The following is an 11943-nucleotide window of genomic DNA, read 5'->3' as shown; positions in this document are numbered from 1 at the left end:
GTGCTATTTAATGGCTTGTGATATAAGTAGACATCAGATATGTAAACAGACAATCCCAATAATCTCTTTGGTATTCAAAAACGTGTAAAATCATTTAAGATTTTACCATATAATTACATGCATTTCCACTCCCGCCCTGTGGTCCCAAGTATCTCTTGGGAAAAGTGTTTAACAATAGGTGAGCACTGCTTACCTTAGTAGCTTCCAACTGTGATTCCAGCGTTCCTGACTCCTCCACCATACAAGACCTAAACACAGAGTCACAGTGAGAGAGAGCACTTATCCTGTCCAAAATGGCAGGTGGGGCTCGAAATTAACAGTCCTTCTTACAGCAGTAAAATTCTCCTGTAGATATTTTAACGCTGGTTTTGTTTTGTTTGATTCTGACTCATCCTACAGAAGGCAGACGCATGTACATCTTGTTTAGATCTCATTTCTTTATATAGTTAATTTCCAGCCCCATTTGAAAGGCAACATGATCAGTAGCCACACTTCATGCCAAATCCAAAGCACCCACCGTATCAGATCTAATGAAATTAGAAACTCGGTGCAGTCCTGCCCCACTCCACTGTGCTCAACACACGCACACACGCACGAACTACAGGTGATTCACTGGAGCTGTATTTGCTGGTAAGATACAGGAGCTCTAGAAAGGAGGGGTAATATGGAAAAAGGCCTCTTAAAAACTACTGGTTTGGTTTAAATGTGATCTTAATATGGCGTAACCACTGCAGAAAACTGAAGACCTCCACTACACCGCAGTGCTGGGTGGAACGTTGCTTTTCCCTCCCCGCCTCTCCCATCCTGCACCCAGAGAAGCTTATCCCTGTCCGAGCTCCACGCTGAGCTGCCTGGCACACAGTGGCCCCCCCACATGAGCAAGTCAAGACCACCACTGTGGTCATGGTCTCCAAGATCCACTTCACATGAACTAGCTACAGAAAAAGCCTCTGGATGTTGCTGTTTTCCCTTACAAACTGCTGCTGAACGTTGCTTAGGATCTAAGAACCTCTGTCCTTCTAACATTTATGGTGAGAGTTCATACCAAATGACCTGTGTACAGACAGCAAGGGTGGGTGCTGCGGAGATGGGCCGTGCTGTCTTTGCGGCCCTGGGGAATTTAAGCTCCTGTTGCTAAAACCAGGTTCTCATCCCCGCCAAAACCTATCATCCTCCTAAATGCTCCTGAGCTGCTTGAGAGGAGGGTTTCAAGTGCTGAATCACCCTGTAGCAATGAAAATGCACCAAACATCTGGGTGTTTCTCACCACGGGGTTAAGGCTCAGAATGCACGTTTAAAGAGGTGAAGCGCACACCCACAACCCTGAGCAGGAGGCCGGGAACCAACCGTGGAAAGGGCAACATCAACAGGGAAACAAACCTGCAAGCATCTCTAAGCAGTGAGAGTTAGTCAGAAGGGAAGCGAGCCTTGGAATTAAGAGTGCATTTGAAAACCAAAGTGAGGTAAGAAAATACAAGGAAAAAACCTTCCAGATAGATCATCCCCAACTTCATACTGATAGACACGAATGACACGACGATACGCTATGCTAGTCAAAGAAAAGAAACCAGGTAAATTCCAAAAAGGAAGAAGAAAGAACAGAGGAAAGAACATGCCCAAACATGGCCACTGCAATGGAGCCACACTCCAAGCTAGCACCACCTTGTAGCAAACAAGCAATTACTTAATGAAGGAAAAATGCGCAAATGCTGGTTGCACGCACACAAGTAACTATTTTCATGTAAGTCATGAAAAAGGGAGAGTTGCTTAGAAAAGAATCAAAGTCTTACAGTTAACTCATTTACCGATTTGTTAAAGGCAACTCTCCCCTCCCCCAAGAAAACTTCCCATAAGCAACGCCAGGCGGCACACAAATAGCTGCGGCATGCCGAGAAGCGAGGTGTATGTAGGACAACTCTGCTAATCTCGAAGCTTCTCTGAAGCGCTGCCTTCCCTCTAGCCGAAGAAGGCTAAGCACAGCCAATGCCTCTTAGTACTAAGTCTGCATTTTAATCTATTCACGCAGAATTAAGGACAAACTCTGCCTTGCCTATCAGTAGCCTTCTGGTAATTTGTTCGACAAAAGAGCTTGGCATGCTGATCTTGAACTCTGACCCCACATCTTTTAGTAAATGGCTCCTTTCTATTAGCTCATTCTTGGATACCAGAACTAATCTACAACATTACTCTACTAAAGAGCAGAGAATTCAGCACCCGTTCCAGGAAAATCTGCTTGGTTCCATTAAACCGCACAACAAAAATAGGGCAAATTATTTTTATCTGGCAGAAACAGGAGGACACAAGACATTGTGATTATTACAGAGCACATAAGAAGCAGTTATCTGCAAAGAATTCCACCCTTTTATTACGAAAAGCCTGCCTCTCGTCATGCGAAAGGCCCCCGCTTCCTCTCCAGCACTATACACAGGGCCAACACATGAGCCTCGGCACCAGGCTCATATAGTATTTGTTAACGTTTTACATTATAGCTTGTTACAAAGCTTACATTGTGTGGCTGATTTTTTAGTATTGAGCAAATTTAACTGGAGAGAGACCCTTCTCAGAGGGTTTGGCAGTCAGAAGACATTTCAGATTTTATTCTTTCCACTTTTTCACAAATAACCACCTTGCATCCTCATCAGGAACTATTCCTGTGGATGCAAACAGGGCATTTTGCTTTTCTTAGAAGTGCATGCATCAGAGTGCCTGCAAACCCAGGCAAGTTTGTGGGTCCACGTTGAAAGGTTTTGTCTGCTGCTGTCAAGGTCTAATTTCTGTCTGTGAAGTGAACACCTATTCTGGAGCACAGTTATGCAGCAAGTTAAAAAGGGACAGTTAGTATTTGTATTCTACCAAGTTTTAAGATATGTAATTTCAGTAAAATTCTTCATAGGATTCTTCTCCCCCCCTCGCAAAAGCCAGTCAATAACTTCGGAGCTTTACGTGTTCTGAGAACAGTTAAAATGGATAGGTTTGTTTCACTAAGTAAATCTACAAATGCTGGAAAATTAGTAGCGTCAGCTGTTTCCCAAAGACAACTGAGTGCAAATTATATTACGTTCTTCCGTATCTCATCAGATTAAGAGCATTTTCTTGTGCAAGCCCCCAGGGAAAGGAAGAACAAAAGGAAGAACTTCCATGAGTGTGCCAGTGGGAATCCATTAATACTTTTTTTCTACTTCTGACTGGGAAATAATAACGTTCCTGTAGGTTTATATTTATTTAATCTACTCCAAAATCTTGTTTCATATGTCTATGCACCTCAGCTATGGATTGCTCTTTTAAATAAAAGGGGGTTCAGTGCAGCTTTCACAAGCAATGCAATGACAGAAGAAAACAGACAGAGCAGAACACATCACCAAATTTTTAAAGATATAAAATTCAATACTAACCCATCTAGCAGGTAAGTCCTGTAGAATGTGAAGATCCAAACATCAGGCAGCAGGACAGAGACAAGACAGTGAGAGAAGGACAGATTTGGGTGGGAAGCAAACATCAAAAGTTAAAAATCATATTTGTACTTCAGCATTTCATGAAGCCACATACAGAACTATTTGTAAACACAGAGACAGAGAATCACAGGATTACATGAAAACTGAACTCACCTCCTCATAATCACAACAAATGCGTGTCAGAATTGCCTAACAGTAGTGTGTGAGCATGGCTACCTCTGTTTTCTAGAAACATGCTCTTCAGTTCACTGCAGTTCTTAGTCTTGAGATATTTTACTTCCAAAGCAGTTGTTAAATCTTTACCGCCTCTCCCCAGGCATGTATATTATTAGACAGTACCCTGGATAAGCATTTATAGTGTAGTCTTAAGCTTTTTTCGCAGTCTCTCTCTACTGAAGCTCTAGTGAGATTTCTAGTGTAATAATCAATACAGGAGGAATGTTAACAGAAGTACCACTGGCGCTTTACACAGTCTGCTTCTCGCTATTTGTTTTTTCCCCGATTGTACTGCAGACTAGTTCAGAATAACTGGAGAAGAGCCAAGTCCTGGATAACTGGAATCACTGCAGGAAAGTGAATTCAGAAACAAAAACATGTTTATAGTCTTGTGTTTCAGGGGTTTCCTCTAATTGCTCCTCCCTCAAATCCTAGCTGCAGGAAATGAACAAGTGCTCAATAGCTCCGTTTTTCAGCAGGAGACACCTACAACTTAGATTGACCTTAGAGAAGTGTTATGTAAGATGGACACAAGTATTATCCGAGGAATTCTCTAAGGGCAGCTCCTCACAAGACAAGCTATACCTCGTCTCCTGAATCCACTGATGGAAAGCATTAGCATGCTGAGCAAACTCCTGGCGCAATTTGTCATTTTCTTCCTGCCTTCGCTGTTCCTTCTGCAGCTCCAATTCACGTTCCTGAGAAACAAACAAAAATAATTTCAAACGGGGAATTAATGCAATTATCTTCATCCTGTAACAAAAAGCAAAACTAAGGGCTGCATACCAGTGCAATTCTGAAGCTTAAAGCAAAGCTGAGGACTCAAAGACTGTCTTGGATAGCTAGACAAAATAATCTAAAACTACAATACAGAACATTCCTACTGAAGTCTTGAGACTCACGTAGCAGTTACATTACTGTATAGTAAGGATGTCAGACATATCTTACAATGATATGACAAGGAAACGAGGGACATGTTTTGTTTCCTTTTAAAAGGATACAAATGGAGGACTGAAAACAACGGAACAGCAGCCCAAGTATACAGGTAATGGAAATTCTTCTTTGCTCCCAAGTTTGGAGATATTTCAATTTCTGGGTTTGGGGGTTTTTTTTGTTTGTTTGTTTTCTCTCCTCTAAGTGCTGAGCTCTTCTACTGATCATCTTGGAGGGACAACTTCCAGGGAAGACTCGAAAGGTCATAAGCTATGAAAATTCCCTTTGACTTGCCTTGATGATTTTCTGCAGATTCCTCCAAGTTTCTTCAAGAGCCTCCATAGTAAACCAAGTATATGGGTTGGAAGCTACACGGAAGCTCTTGATCTGGCGATCAAGCTCAGCCAGCTGGTTGAAGTCAGCTTGGGCAGAACTGAGCGAAGAACGGAAAGCATCATGAGCTTCTCGCAACGCTTTGATTTCTTCTAGAGAGTTACAGCGCACAGGATCTGTCAGGTCCTCTTCAGCATTCTCAAACCAGCTGTTGAAGGCAGATGCCTTCTTTGCAAAAGTCAGGAACAGATCCTCAACCTTGAAAAGCGAAAACAATCCAGTTGTTCAGTTGTGCAGTAATGCACTATATGAGATGATCTGCAGTTAACAAGCATAAATGATCATTTGCCTTTATTACTCATTTCTTGTGAGCATCTTGAAACTTATGAATAAACCTTGTCTCCACAATCACTAGCTGTAAATGAAAAAGCTGTATAAGTTGACAATGTTTTAAGTTTTTTTTTCCAAAGATGACAATTAGATTTCTGTAGCCACGAGGTTGGGGCACTTACCTTTCTGAAATGCTCCTGAGCCTCCAAGAGTTTCTTTTTCCTGGCAGCAGAATTAGCAAGCAGCTGATTCCAGCGTTTCATCAAAGAAGCATGCCGAGCCTCAATGGCCTTTGACTGGATATGTTTGGCAGCTAGTAATTGGTCTTTCAGTGCAGTGATGTTTGCAATTCCCTCCTGCTGGAAAGCCTGAAGACCAGCATCAAAAGTTTCCTGTAACATTAAAAAATAACAAACTATTTTAGATTGAAATATATGCAAGATATAGGAATGGTTAAACAAAAACACAAACATAAATGCCAAATTCTTGAATATTCCAGAAGCATTTGCATGTTCCTTCCATCGCCTACAAGGCTGGAAGCAGCATTAGCACTAACCTGTTTGGTGAGTAGTGTCTGTACAGAGGAGAGGTCACGTCCATAATCATCTGTCTTCAGACTGTTCTCCTTCTCACCTGGGAAATGAAACAAATTAAATAAAAACATCAACATCTCTTCTTACCAAATGTTCCCTCTATTCCTAATTGGGGGAAAGCCTCACGGTCTAATGAAATAATTACCCCCAACAACATAAAGCAAAGTATCACGTACAGCACTGCTGAGTACTTTGGGTTTGTGTCTCCTCATTACAACAGCAAGAGAAAAGCTATCTGAGATCTTTTGGAACGAAGGGGCATTTCATTTCCTTTGTGTCAAGGCACTGTGCCTCAATATAGGACATACCTATCCATGACTCTACTACATCTGCTTTCCAGTTGAACTGGAGGAAGGCAGAGTTCTCATCCAACTTGGCCTTCCTCTGAGCTGCTGCCTTCTCCAGATCCGACACCTTGCCTCTGAGGCCCTTCATTTTCGCAGTAATGTTCTCCTCGTGGTGATTGTTCTACATGACAGGAGGGGAAAAAAATTACACTATGTGATCTTAAGGTCTTCCAAGACTTGTCAGTAACAGAGCAAGGAATTCAACTGAAAGATTTTCTGTTCTCAATCTACAACGCTGCCCAAAAACCAGCTTTAAAAGCAGTTAAGACCAACAGCTTATTCAGCTGCAAAAACTGAGTAAGAATTCTTTTCAGACTGCATCTTATTCAGACTGCAAAAAACAAGAGATAAAATAGATGACAAATCAGTCCTGGGAGAAAAGTAAGTCTACTTGGACATGAAAATATCCTGGGTAGATTTTGAGGGGTTTTCTTTATCAGTTTATATTCACCTTTTTAATGAGATCCTCTCCATTAGCACAAACATCGTTCACTCTGTCTTTGTGTACAGTAAAATCAGTCTCAAATGCTTCATGCTTTTTCAGCAAGCCCTGCAAACAAAATGCGTAACCACTTTTAAAAATACTTTCTTGCTACTTATTAAAAACAAAAAGAATTTATTGTTTTAAGTCAGCTAGCATAAACTTTTATGACCAAAACTATTAATCTTAGATCAACACAACTTGTTTTTTTTTTTTTTTTTTTTGTGGACAAAAGGAGCCTAGATATAATTTCTAATACCACTTTAAGCTAGTTGTCTTTTACCTTTGCTGTATTTCTTGGAAAACTTGATTCTCTTCAGGAAAAGAGCTCTTCATGCAGAGATAATTTACTTCGGATCAGAGTCAAATCTTTTCCTACACACTATCTACAAAGCTTAATAAAGCACACGGCAGACAAATCCAGATAAAGCAATGTCTTTGAAGTGCTTGAATACAACTAAATGTGTGAAGTCCAGGGCTATAAAACAGTAAGGTATGCTAAATAGTTAAAACACTAAAAGCCTCTCCAGAGGGTGTCCTAAACCTCTTGTTACAGTCCTGCTGCACTTCTGAGTTTCTTATTGGTACTTTGCAGGAGGATGCAAGACATTTAGCCATCCTCACATACCTATAATTTTGGAGTTAGTCTGATTCAGCCAGTTGTCTAGCACAAATAAAAGCCATTTGATTTAACCAGAACTGCCCATCACAAATTCAGAGATGCACAACTATGCCAAATTTGCAAGCCATTTCTACAGAAAATGAGCATTTGGGATGTTTTTGTTAAATGAATTAATGTTTTACAATACATGCTCTCAAAATGAACAAACTATAGTCTCCAAATTAGAAAAAACAATTAAAAGGAATGGTCCATTAAGGTCTAGCCAACAACAGTGCAATAAAAACAGAGATTACAACTTTCTTCATACCTGGATAGCAGCAAGTGTGTCCCCATAATCCTCACTAGCTACCAAAGTCATTTTCTCATTAATCCAGGCTTCTTCTTCCTCAACATTTGCTACAAACTGTTGGTACTCCAGAGACTCCTCTAGGCGCTGACCTCTGTATGGGAAAGGAAAGGCAAAATCAGCCAAAGTGCTGCTTTACCACTGCTCTACCACTTTTAGATGTAAGATGTAAAAGCATATTACAGTGGCAGAGGACCCTAGCATACAATCATTCACACTTCTCTCCTTCTCCAGTAGCAGACTGCAGTATCACCAACTCTAGAAATTCCCTAGGCTACAAAGCCTGCAGCTATCCAAAGACTGCAGAGAATCATTTTCTGCCAGTAGTTTCTTTCAAAAAAACATCCCAGTGGGGGATTAAGGCCAATTAATTTCAAGTCTAGGTTTCCAACTGGACCAAGAGAAGGGCTTATATAGAAACCCTGAGTCCACTTTAAAAAAAAAAAAAAAAAAAAAAAAAAGGCTCAGGAACTCTACTAAGGAACACTGTAATTAAATATATATAAATATTATATATATATATAAATATTTATTTATATTATATATAAATATTTATATATATTTTTATATATATAATTTTTATATATATTTTATATATATACACACACACATATATATATATAAAATTAAAACCCTTTTCAACAGTCTCTGTTGAAAGTCAACAGTCAACTGTTTTATTTATATTGCATTTTACAGAAAGCTGAGTCTCACACACCGAGCAGCTGCCAACTGTTTTAACTCTTTCCAGTGATCCACAAACTGAGCCAGTCTCTGCTGTATCTCCTCCTTTCCAATTGTGTTATCATCTGAAAGCTTCTTTCCAGTGTCTAGAACACCCTACGGAGCAGACAAACACATGGTTATTAGAACATCACTTGCTCTCTTCTTGTGCACTTTAACTGGATTCCTACAAATCTATTATGGGTTTTCTGGTATCAGGCTATTTTTTCTATATATAAACAAGTGAATTTTTAATTTCTCTAGTTCAGATATTTGTGTGCATTCAGCATAGAGGTAGCAAGTTTATACATGGAGTAACTTCCTGTCACTTCTTTATCATTTCTTATAGGGCCTCTCTCCTTGACATATTTCCTTTACCTGAATAGCAGGCTCATGGGCAGCTAATTCTGCTTCTAAGCGCTTATGTTTTTTCCTAAGGTTCTGCACACCAGTTAGGTCTCTGCCGTAGTCCTCTGAGCTAACCAGCAGTTTCTTCTCTCTAAATTCAAAACAGAGAGAGAAAATTTGCAAGTTTCTTACACAGGGTAAATCTCACAACTAGAGTAAGCATCTTTGTATTTACTGTATTCTAGGATGTTCTTAATTCTAATTATTGAGTTTATAGGTCACTATATATTTTACAGGCAAGCAGCAGTGTAAAGTGTCTAATAAAGTTCCTTGTATTTAGAAGTTAACGATCTTTCACATAACTTATCATATAAAGGACATAGGGTAGGAAAAAAAAAATCACCGCAAATAAGGAGATGTTTTTCACAGCACAAAAATCCAGGATGTAAAAGATTATATACGTGAATTATCAGCCAACAGCAGCTGACTCCTGGCATCACATTCAGAATAGTTTGGGGGAAAGAAAGAAGAGAGGGCAGAAGGTCTGTTGCTACTCCTTTATGTTTGTGTACAAAGAATAGGGTTTCTCTGTATTATCTGTTTCCTTTCTAAGAAAATAGCTACCTTTTCTAAAGTTTACTTGCTGTTCTTTTTTAGAAGCATGTCGAAGAAGCGCTCCAATTTGAACAGTTTCTATCAGGCTCATGTCTTTCTCCTCCCCCAAGACATTAACACCAATATGTGTTTGTTTAATTACCACATCAAGCTAGAACAACAAAAAACCCTTCCAAATATTTGAAAAGTAAGGTTGAATCTTTGTTAGGAGTTTTCTCAAAAAGACTAGAGTCAAATTTCAGTTATCCGGTCCAGCGTTAAAAAGCATTAGTTGTTTCAGCAAAGAGCTTTTCTTATTGGCGTCTGGCCAAAGAAAACGGTAGATAAAAGGTCCACACCCAGACTAGTGCTGAAGCCATTTTGAATATAGTTTTCCCTGACTGGGAGGCAAAGATGATTTCTTGTGCAGGCACATACCTGTCGAAAAGCAAGTTATAAAACCATACTACAGACTATGAATGTTGTTAGCAAGCTGGCAATAAACACGTGCCCCCATGCCAACACTCAGAACTTCCAAAATACACACTTGATCCAGGACTCCTCATCATCCATATCACGGAAAAATTGATGCAAACGGTGGGACTCATTCAGCTTTGCACGGCGGGCAGCTGCCATACTCTTGATCCTCTGAAAGCGTTCGTTAATAGTGTCACGTTTATCCTTTACTTGCGAAGTATCGAAAGCACTGCTTGTCATCAAGCTGTCAGCTTGACTATTCAGGTCTTTCAGACGATCCTAGAAACGTGGGTAAAGAGGCGTGTGAACAACATGGATCTCATTTCTGGGTTTGTTATCTCAGTATAGAAATAAAAAGCTGGCTGCCGTGCAGAGTCAGTTTGTATCAGGAAAACATGTTTCAACAGGTTTATGACTGCGGCATAGGTTGAAGCGATATCTGTAGAATCTGCTGATTACTATGATATGTCTTTCAAAATTAAAAGAGAATGCAATACCTCATGAGCAGATATATCAGCTTCCAGTAACTGGTGCTTCTTCAGAAGGTTGTTAACAGATGCCAAGTCCTTCCCATAGTCTTCAGATGCCAAAAGAGCTTCCACCTGGGGGTGGGGGGGAGCAAAGAGAAAGGGAAGGGAGGGTGTGATGTGCTGCATCTTCACCAAAACTTCAGATATATGGCCTTTAAAATTATGCAAATTAATTCTCTCCTCAATTTTTGAGGACATGGTCAAACCTTTCCTGCATCACCTGTTTCATTCGTAAGATACTTTATTACATAAACAATAATATTAAAAACATCCACAAGATTTTTAGGCTTTTCAGAATTTCATAATAAACACATTTTTCAAAAAAAAATCTAGACTTGCTTAAAGATGTACTGTATTCTAGAAAAATTCTAAGATAAGCAAAGGAAATCTAGAATTAGAAAAAAAAAAGTCTCACAAATGAATAATTACAATATCAGGCAGTTTACCTCTGAAAGCCAGAAATCAAAGTCCTTGATTCCAGTATTGAAATTCTGTTGTTTGTTAGCTTCTTTGAGCTTCTGACTCTTCTCTGCTGATTTCTGCACCAGGAATTGCCACTGGTCAGCCAGGGCAGCTAGGCGTGCCTGTTACAAAATAGAAAAGAAAAATGCTACAAAACCAAAATAAAACAGAAAGTTCTAATAAACGCAACGCCAGAGTAAGGTAAAAATTTGGCTGCTGTTTCCAGGTATGCAAATTATACAGTCACTATTTCATGCTGCCTCACTATAGTTCAGTTTGACTCTTACATCCTGACTGTAGGATCAGGAAACTCCTCTCGCTCTTAAGAACGAAGCAAAATAATTATCCTGATTTTTACTGTACAGTCTTTTTTCACAGGAAAAAGCTCACAACTATCCAAACAGTTAAATCAAAGCTTAAACTAAGTAAATCTTCTAAGACCTGTTATACCTACCTTCACAGCATCCTCACTGCCAGCACACGCTCCTCTTTCAATCAAAGAGTTCCCCATATCAATGACTCCACGGATCCGATCTGCGTTGGCATGGAGTTCGGCTTCAAAGGCTTGGTGTTTCTGATGTTTGCTCTGAATACGATGAAACAAAACTCTTAGACACTGGACAAAGGGCTCCTAAGTTGTTCTCATAGGCTGACAAGAGAGCACAATTGTCTACAGACAGAAGTCTGTGTATAGCCTGACCTAAAGAAGTTCTCTCTCTCTCTCTCTGTAAGAATACTTACTTGCTCACTCAGATAATAACTCTCTTCCATTAATCTGCATAATCATCAGGCTTTGACCCAACAAAATTGTCAGTGAGCTGATATTTATAACTCAGACAATGTATGCCCATAAAACATTCCTAGCATTAAGTTTAGGTGTTATTCAAGTAAAGCTTTCTCATTTACATTGCCATCACCTTTAGAAAGCAGCAATTATAAGCTCCTAAGCAGGAGCACAGTGGATCACGCTTTCTACTCCTATTAGTTTCACAAGTTTCTACTTCCCTTCCTAATCAATAGGTAGGGAAGAGAAAACACTGCTCCAGTCTACTTCCTTTCTGCACAGTTTTGATATTAGTCAAAGTCATGTGTGACCGCGTATTTTGAAATCCTGAATTAACTGCCAAAAACCACTATAAAATAACTTTCAACTATTTGC

The 11943-nt window shown here is 39.7% G+C and overlaps 1 protein-coding gene across 4 annotated transcripts in view; it reads right to left on the bottom strand.

The window, feature by feature from the left end:
- Positions 1 to 11943, bottom strand: part of SPTAN1 (spectrin alpha, non-erythrocytic 1) — a 53425-nt gene that overhangs the window by 3192 nt on the left and 38290 nt on the right. For 3 of the 4 annotated variants that reach the window (XM_026110763.2, XM_026110766.2, XM_064523723.1), the window contains 15 exons: positions 11239 to 11370; positions 10769 to 10906; positions 10290 to 10394; positions 9863 to 10071; positions 8752 to 8872; positions 8369 to 8490; positions 7615 to 7747; positions 6656 to 6754; positions 6166 to 6325; positions 5821 to 5897; positions 5447 to 5656; positions 4896 to 5192; positions 4254 to 4366; positions 3393 to 3410; positions 194 to 248 (listed from right to left, as the gene is read on the bottom strand). In XM_026110763.2, coding sequence (XP_025966548.1) covers positions 194 to 248; positions 3393 to 3410; positions 4254 to 4366; positions 4896 to 5192; positions 5447 to 5656; positions 5821 to 5897; positions 6166 to 6325; positions 6656 to 6754; positions 7615 to 7747; positions 8369 to 8490; positions 8752 to 8872; positions 9863 to 10071; positions 10290 to 10394; positions 10769 to 10906; positions 11239 to 11370 — 1989 coding nt within the window. The remainder of the gene's footprint in view (positions 1 to 193; positions 249 to 3392; positions 3411 to 4253; positions 4367 to 4895; positions 5193 to 5446; positions 5657 to 5820; positions 5898 to 6165; positions 6326 to 6655; positions 6755 to 7614; positions 7748 to 8368; positions 8491 to 8751; positions 8873 to 9862; positions 10072 to 10289; positions 10395 to 10768; positions 10907 to 11238; positions 11371 to 11943) is intronic. The other variant, XM_064523724.1, reaches the window with a different exon arrangement.

This window comes from Dromaius novaehollandiae, chromosome 20, assembly GCF_036370855.1.
Source record: "Dromaius novaehollandiae isolate bDroNov1 chromosome 20, bDroNov1.hap1, whole genome shotgun sequence".
Taxonomy (NCBI): domain Eukaryota; kingdom Metazoa; phylum Chordata; class Aves; order Casuariiformes; family Dromaiidae; genus Dromaius; species Dromaius novaehollandiae.
Note: the sequence above shows the minus strand (reverse complement) of the source record. Positions and strands in the feature narration are given on the sequence as shown.